At 43.5% G+C, this 12,256-nt stretch overlaps 1 protein-coding gene across 2 annotated transcripts in view; it reads right to left on the bottom strand.

Moving 5' to 3' along the window:
- Positions 1-11,922, bottom strand: part of LOC134969293 (serine/threonine-protein kinase D1-like) — a 302,224-nt gene extending 290,302 nt beyond the window's left edge. Inside the window, exons 1-2 of one of the 2 annotated variants that reach the window (XM_063945144.1) lie at positions 11,783-11,922; positions 268-890 (exon numbers count right to left, since the gene is read on the bottom strand). In XM_063945144.1, the coding sequence (XP_063801214.1) occupies positions 268-408 (141 nt within the window). In that variant the 5' untranslated portion in view covers positions 409-890; positions 11,783-11,922. The remainder of the gene's footprint in view (positions 1-267; positions 891-11,782) is intronic. The other variant, XM_063945145.1, reaches the window with a different exon arrangement.
- Positions 11,923-12,256: the final 334 nt, after the last annotated feature.

Below are 12,256 nucleotides of genomic sequence, written 5' to 3'. Positions count from 1 at the left end.
AATAGTTGGAATCTAAAAGGCTGTTTTATGTAGAATTCTCATAATTAGCTCCTAAAAATCCATTGCCAAAATTGCCATGGGTCTAATACATGGTCTTAACTTGTTATCCACAAAGGTTATGCCCCCCTAAAACTGATGAAAGAATCACAACAAAAGTAAAATGCCACCTTTTCGATGTCAAGATATAACAATGTTAACTCTGATCACATATTCATAAATGCTTGTAATACAGAATGCCAACATCCATAGGAATGAAGGAAGTCCTACCTTCTTCTCTACAAGGTCCACAGCCAGCCTCTTCACAGTGCTATAGTTGGTCTCAAATGGATGCAGATGATAGGCCTCACGGCACAGACCGATCTGAAGCCTGACTGTTGTTTTTCCCTGAGTGACTTTCTCCAAAGTCATTGTGAAAAGCCAAAAGTATGAAATTAATATTGAAGAAATAACGTTCTACCGACTGTCACGGGTTCACTGGAAAATTATTCCAAAGAAAAATATTAATTGTAAATCACATGGATAAAAAGAAAAAAGTAATTTATCTGCTTCTTGGTCACTGTAATACCTTTCCTCTACCACACCAAAAATATTGTGATGCAAGGAATCACTCTCAAAGGGAAACCAAATTGTAAAAAGTTACAGTAACTGATAATTATTCATTAGTAAACCAAAATTGAAAACTCCAGCCAAGTATATTTGAACTGGAATACAGTCCTCTCATGTTTTAGTCCTTTTCACAAAGTTCCAAGAAATCCAAATGTGCATAACTCATTCTAAATAAAGCTTTGAAGAGATCAGTGCATCCATTGTTCACTTTAATTGAGAAGCATTTTTTGTTTTTAAAGGGTGAAGTTAAATACACTCAAGTGTTCTTCTGTTTTGTCTTCTTTCTGTTAAAAGAGAAAAAACGTAAGATAAAGACAAAACACATCATATCAATCATTGTATGATGATATGAACAGGCAAACATAAGTTGTGTATTCACAGTATGGAGAAAAGAAGATCAATGTACTCATCTAACATCGATTTGCTCCTGAGAAGATGTCGGTAGTATTTAGGAAAATGTATTGTGATGCACATCATTCTTATTCTATTTCTTTTGAATTATCCTGTCAAAAGCTAAAAAGAAAAGTGATTGCTTCAGCAGACATTTGACTTCTGGGTTCAGACCTAGCTGAGCAATTGCGCATGTGTGAGTAGTAATTATCGGAGAAGGGGAAAAAAATTGTGAGATAGTTTATAGGCGGATGGACCGCATCATCTTGCTACGTGCCCCTTCATACAGTCAGCCCCCAGATGCAATGCACTAGCTGCACTACCACTAGTTCCACCACTGCTGATAGCTGCTGCTGTACCCCTTTGGTAAATGCCCCTAATGCTCAAAAATGCTGCAATTGACCACATTTATGGGCTTAATATGCTTATTTTTTTTCAAATGAGCTATGAGAAAATGCAGATAAGGGCCCAATAAGCAAGCTCATAGTTTGTAGATCAATCAGCAGTTCTGCCACAGGATTTTAAGCAGCAAGTTTTTTTAAGGCAGTACACACTGTATATTACCTTTAAAAAATAGCTATGTTACATCTCATGGCAAACCATGTAAAAGTGTCCGTTTGAAAAAACGCCAATTGGTAAAACACAATTTTATTGTTGATTCACTAAAATTTGGACTGCGCCGCCCAAACCAGGATGGTTTACAGGTATAATGTGGCCTATATTCCCTGATGTAGTCAGCATAAGGTAGACAGCACTGGTTATAAAGAGTTACTAAGTTTTATCAGCAGCCATCACATACACAGTACCTTTGTAAATGGATGGGAAGTATTGTTTATGCACACTGGACTTCCTGTTCTGCAGAACTAGAAGGAAGATTTATTACACGGCCACTGCTAGACAATGCAGAAAGCAACTAAAACATTTTTTATGGAGAATTACCCAAGAAAATGATATGCATTAAGGACTCTATTCAGCATGGATTGCAGATTCTGCCCTTTTGTAGCATGTTGGGGGCCGCCCAACATACTAACTCCCGTCTTGTGACTGCGATTGTAATCGGATTGCGGTTGCAGCATTTGTGGATGACCCACTGCAGCCCCAGCTAGGTGGTCCGCCACCTTTTTTTCCATTGGAGCGGCTGCGACCCACCCCCATTTTCCCCGTTATGCCCCCACAACAGTCCATCACTGCCCCCACCCACCCCACGAATGCTTCTATCTGTCAATTAGGTAGAGGCATTCACAGCCACTGAGCATGCACTCACATGCGCAAAACAGTACCTGCACGTGTGCGCACTGGCACCGGGCATGGGGATATTGCAATGCCACCTGAATAATCCCCTAAATTAGCTAAGAAGATTGCATACAATTGTAATATTCCCAATTCTTTCATAATGCATACATTTCCGTCATACTTGCCAACACTCCCTGAATGTCAGGGAATTTCCCTTAAATAGCAAAGTTCTCCCTGACTTCCTGAAAAGTCTAAGGCCTTGTTGGGTAAGTGTAAAACAGTTATAACATAAGTGTTGCATGAAGGCATGTGTGTTTCAATAAAGGGAATGTTCCACAAACTGCAGGAACCTACAGTAGTAGAAGGGAGAGAGTAAGGCCCCTTTTACACAGCCAGCATATAACACGGGTTATTGCACATGAACATGCATAACCCGTGTTGCTGCGCGGTGTAAAAGGGCCGAGTTGGATAATCCGGGTCGAGTGACCCGGTATTCCAACTCGGGTAGTTTGCAGGGTTGAACACGTGCTCAACCCAGCAAACTGTGCAGTGTAAATGGGAGTCGGGTCGCATCGACCTGGCTTCCCGTTTACAGTGCATGTAAGGGTGGCACTTGGAGATCATGTGATCTCCAAACGACACCCACACCGCGTCATCGTCAATGTCACCAAGCCGGTAATATGCCGAGTTGGAGCAGGCTTTAGGAAAGGGGTTTGAGGCGGATCGCAGCCGGGTAGCACCCGTGTCATGCTCCCGGCTGCGACCCGCGGTATTTGGTATAAAAGAGGTATAAACGAAAGAGAAACTAGTAGTGCAGATATTTTTGAAGAACAGTCTAGCCTATTGTAAAACATCCTGCGTTAGTAGGTTCATAGGTTAAAGAGCAGGCATACCTGCCATCGCCATCTGTCCATTACTACTACAAAATATATCAAGTTCTATTGGACAGAGAAGTGATTTAACCAATTTTTCTGAACAACTGTTTTTATCAGTTTTTGAGTGTTTGGGGGCAAATAGTCATTTGTCATTTGCTCCTATACAGTACCAGATTTTCATTCCAACCAGCCAGATTGGACAGATGTCTGCCAGATAATTGTATAGTGTATGCCCAGCTTTACTATGGAGTATATACTTGTCATCTGTGCAGGTTTTTTCCCTGATCATTGCAGATGTTATTTTTCTTCAACTGTGCATGCTTTGCAAAACTTGAATGCTTACAGCCTGATCCACACAATGCTGACACAATACTTACAGCCTGATCTACACAATCCACATCAGCACACAACGATATATGTTTTCACAAATGCCTATTGCTTTTATTCTGTGTATGAGTGAATTCACTTAGTAACCCTTTTGCGCACGCACATGTGTACCAGCTTGCACAGATGTGAGAAGACCACTTCGAAGGACTTGCAGTCTAGGTGGAGACCGGGAGGTAACCAAACTTCAAAATAAAAAGAGGCTGTTGTGGGAATATAATGGGAGTATCACTGGCAGTTCTCTCTCACAGCACTGCAGACACAGTGGTCATATTTTGTGGACGTTACACAGCTCAATCTCTGTGACCCTGGACTTACGCCACACACACATTACCCGATCCCCGCCGACGTCGATATTGGCAGTGACGGGGACCCGGCGGGGGGCCTGGCATCGGCAAGTGTATACACACTTGCCGATGTGGCCAGGACAGGCAGAGACGGCAGTGGGGAGGCGGGGGGGGAAATGATGGCCATGCTTGTCGTTAACGAGGACCTCCCTCGTCTGTACATGTTCAGACGAGGGAGGGGGTCATTAATGATGCGCGGGAGCGCACATCGTACACGACATTTAGTATACACACTGGATGAGATTGTGAAAGATCTCACTCACATCAGCCCTCCTGGTCAAGATTTTTCACTTTCTCGTCTAGTGTGTATGAGCCTTTACTTGAGCAATCGATGTTGGTCCAATGCTTGGGTGATGGAGGAGTACACGGACCAGACGATGAATCTGCACAGTGCACAAGTAAGGTGGTCATTCCGAGTTGATCGCAGCCAGCAACTTTTTGTTGCTGCTGCGATCAACTAGTACACGCCTATGGGGGTGTGTATTTTAGCTTAGCAGGGCTGCGATCGCTTCTGCAGCCCTGCTAAGCTAAAAAGATTTCAAGCACAAGTAGACCAGCCCTATACCTACTTACCCTGTGCGACGATCTCAGAGATGGAGGAGCCGGCTTTGACGTCAGACATCTGCCCTCCGTTCTTCTGGACACGCCTGTGTTTTCAAATCCACTCCCCGAAAACGGCTGGAAACGCTGCGGTGACGCCCAGGTCCACCTTCTTCCTGTCCATCTACTTTGCTGTCCGCTCTGCGACCGCTTCCTTCTCAAGACGCGACGTAACCCGGCGACACCTGTCGCCGGGCAACGCCACGCATGCGCACTGCGGCCGCCGCGCATGCGCATTCCGCACCCGTTCGCACGTGATAAACCGCTGCGTGCGAACGGGTCGGATTGACCCCCTAAGTACAGTGGGAGTTTCATGTTTTGAACAGTCCATCTCACACTTGTACACAAAGGAAATGCTTATACTAGCATCTGCATATTTCCGTACTTTAACTGGATACATGATCGCAGTTGCAGCAGCATTAGCATACAATTCCGAATCAGGGCCTTAGTTCAAACCACATTTGCGCCTCACCCTTATTATCTAGCAGTTATATACATCCTATATAGTAAAAGGTTAAGTCTGCTCCCCACTTCTATGGGTGAACTCAAGTGTTGTTTGAGCCAGCGGCCACTAGATGGCGCCCGATGGAGCAATTCTAATGATGATCTGTTCAGGCGTGCACAGCCACTGGTGCTGACATTACTGTTATGTTGTTCCGTCATTTTGACAGGCTGTTAACTAGAAAATAAAGAAACGTCAGAGTTCTATATATCTGTATAGCTACATCAACATCTATCTGTATGTAATATGTGCCAAATGATGTAATTGCTGTGGGGCTTATGTACAGTTGGATGTAAGTCACGTGTAGAACATTCCTCTCTGGTGGAGCAGTGCACGCCCTTTTTAGCACCCTGCACATAGCCATTGCTATCAGAACTACACCGAAAGGGGATGTTACATTTCCGGCAGTCGGGATCCCAGCGGTCAGGATACTGACGCAGAAATCCCGACCACTGACAATGCCACCAGCCGGAATCCTGGCTAACAGGGGCTATACCTACTCCTGGGTGGCCACGACATCTACAGAGTGGGAATAGAACTGGGGGCGAGCTCAGCGAGCCACCGAGCCCGCCGCCGGCATCCCATACCCAAGGCACTGAAAGCTTTACCAGAAGTAGTTATGGTTTACATGAATACTTGTACATTCCTATGAAGCCCTTTTGTATTGGGACAAAATCTTCAGATTAAGCGAACTTTAACGCTCTGTCTACAAAGTGAGCAAAATAAAATGAAGCACACAATCTCCACAGAACACATTGTAGGCCACATACGGACCAACAGGCACACAATCTCCACAGAACACACTGTAGGCCACATACGGACCAGCAGGCACACAATCTCCACAGAACAGACTGTAGGCCACATACGGACCAGCAGGCACACAATCTCCACAGAACAGACTGTAGGCCACATACGGACCAGCAGGCACACAATCTCCACAGAACACACTGTAGGCCACATACGGACCAGCAGGCACACAATCTCCACAGAACACACTGTAGGCCACATACGGACCAGCAGGCACACAATCTCCACAGAACAGACTGTAGGCCACATACGGACCAGCAGGCACACAATCTCCACAGAACACACTGTAGGCCACATACGGACCAGCAGGCACACAATCTCCACAGAACACACTGTAGGCCACATACGGACCAGCAGGCACACAATCTCCACAGAACACACTGTAGGCCACATACAGACCAGCAGGCACACAATCTCCACAGAACACACTGTAGGCCACATACGGACCAGCAGGCACACAATCTCCACAGAACACACTGTAGGCTACATACGGACCAGCAGGCACACAATCTCCACAGAACACACTGTAGGCCACATACGGACCAGCAGGCACACAATCTCCACAGAACACACTGTAGGCCACATACGGACCAGCAGGCACACAATCTCCACAGAACACACTGTAGGCCACATACGGACCAGCAGGCACACAATCTCCACAGAACAAACTGTAGGCCACATACGGACCAGCAGGCACACAATCTCCACAGAACACACTGTAGGCCACATACGGACCAGCAGGCACACAATCTCCACAGAACACACTGTAGGCCACATACGGACCAGCAGGCACACAATCTCCACAGAACACACTGTAGGCCACATACGGACCAGCAGGCACACAATCTCCACAGAACAGACTGTAGGCCACATACGGACCAGCAGGCACACAATCTCCACAGAACACACTGTAGGCCACATACGGACCAGCAGGCACACAATCTCCACAGAACACACTGTAGGCCACATACGGACCAGCAGGCACACAATCTCCACAGAACACACTGTAGGCCACATACGGACCAGCAGGCACACAATCTCCACAGAACAGACTGTAGGCCACATACGGACCAGCAGGCACACAATCTCCACAGAACACACTGTAGGCCACATACGGACCAGCAGACACACAATCTCCACAGAACAGACTGTAGGCCACATACGGACCAGCAGGCACACAATCTCCACAGAACACACTGTAGGCCACATACGGACCAGCAGACACACAATCTCCACAGAACAGACTGTAGGCCACATACGGACCAGCAGGCACACAATCTCCACAGAACACACTGTAGGCCACATACGGACCAGCAGGCACACAATCTCCACAGAACAGACTGTAGGCCACATACGGACCAGCAGGCACACAATCTCCACAGAACACACTGTAGGCCACATACGGACCAGCAGGCACACAATCTCCACAGAACAGACTGTAGGCCACATACGGACCAGCATAATGCGGCTGATGGATAAAAGTGTCAGTAATACCAAATTGCATTAGCTACACAACAATCTTCGCAATGCAGGAATTGCACCCCCGGCGTGTTTCCCTTGTTGTTTTCCTTTTTACCGTACTTGTATTATTTCCCTACATTGTGATCTTTCCCTGTGTTGCATGTCTTAACCCTTCATCTACTGGTGTGAATGTAATGGTACAAACTACTTGTGTATCCTTGTTTACCGAGTGCAATACTACCTTAGACAAAGAGCACAGTAACATGTTTTGTGCTCTCTGAACAAAAGGTAATTAAATAACATTATTTTTGTTTATTTTGCATACACATTTGTATATGATAAGATTCTTTTGTATAATTTTCACTGCTTTCCATTTTATCTGATGTGATCCTAACGTTTACATTGGGATCCGGTCTGAAGATCGACAGTGTCTAGGTCGACAATGTTTAGGTAGACCACTATAGGTCGACAGTCACTAGGTCGACATGGATGGAAGGTCGACAGGGTTTCTAGGTCGACATGTGCTAGGTCGACAGGTCTAAAGGTCGACATGAGTTTTTCACATTTTTTTTTTTTGGATTTTTTCGATCCACGTGGACTAGGATTGGAACGGTAAAGTGTGCCGAGCGAAGCGGTAGCGGAGCCCGAAGCATGGCGAGCGAAGCGAGCCATGCAAGGGGACGCGGTGCACTAATTTGGGATCCCGGTCACTTTATGAAGAAAACGACACAAAAAAAATAAAAAATCCTCATGTCGACCTTTAGACCTGTCGACCTAGCACATGTCGACCTAGAAACCCTGACGACCTTCCATCCATGTCTACCTAGTGACTGTCGACCTATAGTGGTCGACCTAAACATTGTCGACCTAGACACTGTCGATTTGATGAACCACACCCGTTTACATTACAGGCCATAATCTTTCTACACCACTGAGATCCATTAAAAGGAAACACTCAGAATTTTGCATGCATCCAACTGGTCATAGTCTAGGGAAGAGGTTCCCAAACAGGGTCCTCAGTGCGCCCCAACAGTCCAGGTTTTAAGTATATACATGCCTGAGCACAGATGGTTAAATCATGTTGATTGAGGTTCTGGATCATTGTGATTTGGAGGATCAAGGTAAAAGAGTAAAAGGTAGGGAATTGTGGCTACCACTCCACTACAGAATAATTTGGGGAGCAGTCTGTGCAGGTATTAATATTAAAAGTAATATGGGGGGCATTAGAAATATTACATATTCAACTGAGTCGTCGTTACTTAGGAAAACTGAAGGGTCACATCATAGTTATTTTAATAATATGAGATCCATCATAATTTACCAATTAAATCTATGAGGCATATTTCAAGAATATAGGAAGCCATTATAATTTATAAATGTATATATGGGTGCACTATATTTATTAATTATATATGTGAGACAATGTTATTACATTTAATACAATACAGGTGGGCAATGAGGAGGGAGGAGAGACTTCACCCTTTTTTTATACAGAATTGTGAAGATAAAAGTGGTCTGAGCCATTTCGACTGTCACAACAACCTCTTTTTTTGGATGCAGATTTAGCTAATTTGGTAATTTGTAAAACCATCATTTTGTAAATCTCCCTTTACGTGTGTAATGTAATTATTCCCTGATACCCACTGAAATATGTGACTTTGTAGCATCAGGTATATACTCAGTTTGCACCTGATATAATGCTAAATAAAATCCCAGCATAACACTTTACAGGTATAAGCAGGTTAGACAAAAAGGGGGCTGATAAAGCAGACATGAGATATAAGGTAAGGGAAGGCCTTGCCTGTGAGTCTGTACATTCTAGAGCAGGCCTGGCCAACCTGTGGCTCTCCAGATGTTGTGAAACTGCACATCCCAGCATGCCCTGCCACCATTCTAGCATTTCCTAATAGCAAAACTGGGGCAAACCATGATGGGACTTGTAGTTTTACAACAGCTGGAGAGCCACAGGTTGGCCAGGCCTGTTCTAGAGGGAGTGAGCAGGTAGAGACTGTATGAGAAACGGGACACAGCTTGCTTACTAGAGGGTGAGGGCAGGCAGAGACGCAGGAGCAAGGGGATAGATGTGAAAAAAGCAGGGAAGAATAAAGAGGTGGGTTTTTAAGGAGCACTTGAAAGATTATAGATTATGGTAGAGTCTGGGGGAGTAAGGCAGAGGGTTCCATAGGTAGGAAGCAGCATAGAAGAAGTCTAGGAGGTTGGACCCTTGTACCAGCTTATTTGCACCCCTACAATATACCATCATCCAGCGGTACTATTCGTGGATCAAACGGAGATTGGCGGAATACAACCGTGACTGAGGTGTCTGCATACGGCACTTGGAGACGTGTACTCAGAGAGCCTGGAAGTCGGGTAAACAATCAGCACAGCAGGCGCCAGTGAAGCGCCGTTCCCGCAGCTTGGAAGTCGGGTAAACTATCAGCACAGCAGGCGCCAGTGAAGCGCCGTTCCCGCAGCCCGAGACCGTCTCTCCTGTCATTGGACTCTCCCGTGATACAACCACTGGTGCAAGCTACACGTAAGGCTCCAGTGTGGAGCGGTTATTCTGCACAATACTATCTTCCTGGTTAAGTGGTAACATATTGAGGAATTCCAATACATAACCACGTTTAAATATGTTATTCACTACATGGGTGCGAATTATAGTTGGTCAATTGATTTTTTAATCCAATACATGGACTGATTTTTATTTTTAAAAATACTCTGTGCACAGAGTTTACCTGAGATCCACCTCCTATAGCTAGGTAATATATTTGATAGTGATTTTATTTTGACCGGTCTAATAGTTCATTGTAAAGTGTATATATATATATATATATTTATATGTATTATTAAAAAATATATAGAATATATGAATTTATCCATTTGTCCTTATTGAACTTTGAGCCATATCATACTATTTACAGCGCAAGAGGGGATTAGTTCAGTGTTATAGAAGAAGTCTAGGAGGTGGTAATAAGAGGAGGCGATGCAGAGCTAAAATCCATCTAGTGGCAAGATAAGAGATGTATAAAGGGGCAACTTTGTAGGTGAAGGTAAGCATTGTGAAGTGAGTTCTGGAGGGTATGGGACACAAGTGAAGGAAGAGGAAGGTAAGACTGATAGAGGGTAAGGCCTATTAAGAGGCGGTTGCAATAGTCCATGTGTGTAATAAAGAGAGCATACAGCAGAATTTTGGTTACTCCTTGTGGCCAGATTGTATCACGTACTGTACATCCTATTCTCTATCGCATGCACAATGACATTTAATAATGCCGATAAGCATGTAAATTTACTGCCTGGGACAGCTCTTCTGATAAGAGATGTCCCTTGCGATGAGAAGATTACCGGGACTATAACCCAGTAGTCCTATTGTGAAAGGGATCTGAAACACACAAAGAAGCCCATATGATGACACCAAGGCAGTCATTTTGGTATACAGGGGACATGTTGTGAACTGTGAGGGAAGGGATAACAACATTTTGGGAAAGATAATGAGCTCACAATTGACATTTAATTTAAAGTAGCCAGTGGAGAAGGAAGAGAGGCAGTTAGATACATGGGAGAAGTAGAAAATTTGGCGAGAAGAGGTACAGTTGGGTGCCATCTGCGTATCATGTATTTTGTTCATGACAGGTCCATTCTTACTATAGCAGTCTCCATTAACACGTCAACACATAAACTGTGACAACTGTAACAAAGAATATTAACATGAAAATAAACTGTTCTTCTGTAAACTGTAACATATATAAGCAACTATTTTAAAATACAAACATGCATTTAATCTACCAATCCATTTACCAATAAAGCAAGTAACACTAAACAACCTCCTTAGTTCTATCAATATTTTCTTCAAAAGTCTTGAATTTAACTTAATAATAAATATTATGTTAAACAGATAAAAAATATAGTTAATGACAATCACATAGTGATAATAAATTTCTTTGTACACTACAAGATTATTTCTTTACATGGACCAACCTAATCCAGATTGTTTCCAGAGATCTTTATTCCTCTAGGAAAAATGTAAATCAGCATTAAAATCAGTAATAAAGATAGTTGTGAACTAATACTGTGCACATTGGAAAGCTACTGAGAACTGATGGGTCTTCCTGTATGTTATAAAGACCTAGAAAATGCAGACTTGTAATTATCCACCAATAAACATCGGAGAGTATATCTATCTATCTCTCTCTCTCTCTCTCTCTCTCTCTCTCTCTCTCTCTCTCTATATATATATATATACACACACACACACACACACACACACACACACACACACACGTGAGATGGTCCAGATGAAAACAAGTAAAACATAAATAAATACATAATACATACATACATAAAAGCAGATGTAGATAAAACTGAAAAAGAGATTAAAAAAATATGCTGTGTATACAGGGTAAAGGGTAAATGAACATAGAATCACACTGAGTTAATGTGAAAGAGAAAGATGACAACATAAAACATGAAAGGAACGGAGGGACTAGGAACATAAGACAGTCCAGGGAAAATGAAACACATAAGAGAGGAAAAGAAAAGTGTGAGAGAGAAATAAAGAACACATAATAGGTCCTCACCTCTTACCACAGGTAACGCGTCCGAGACCTCCACCAGCTTTCCACAGTCCCTGTATGACTGTGTGCAGACTTCTCAAACTTTCCTCTCTCAACATCTCTCAGTCTCAAGTAGGTTTTTTTTTTGTGAACAACTTCAGAGACAGGAAATTCAAGAGCTGCTCTGTCCTGTCTGCCCCTCCCCTCCGCTACCGACTGCCTGGCTGCTGCCTATCCTCATGCTGTACTTTACAGTCTACAAGATAAACAGATAAGTAGAGAGTATATGAGATGAGCGTGTGAGATACAATAAACAGACAGTACATGAGACATACTGTATATGAGGGAATACAACTTTGGTTTCCAGTACAAGTTTGATTAAAATAGATATATTTAAAAAACAAAAGTGATTAAAAAAAGTGCTTTATTGTGTTAATAAATCATGTTTCTTACATTCCCCAATCACACACTAACACACACACACACACACACACACAC

This window comes from Pseudophryne corroboree, chromosome 11 (genome assembly GCF_028390025.1).
Source record: "Pseudophryne corroboree isolate aPseCor3 chromosome 11, aPseCor3.hap2, whole genome shotgun sequence".
NCBI classification, from domain to species: Eukaryota; Metazoa; Chordata; class Amphibia; order Anura; family Myobatrachidae; genus Pseudophryne; species Pseudophryne corroboree.
The sequence above is the reverse complement of the archived record's forward strand: the minus strand, read 5'-3'. Positions and strand labels throughout refer to the sequence as shown.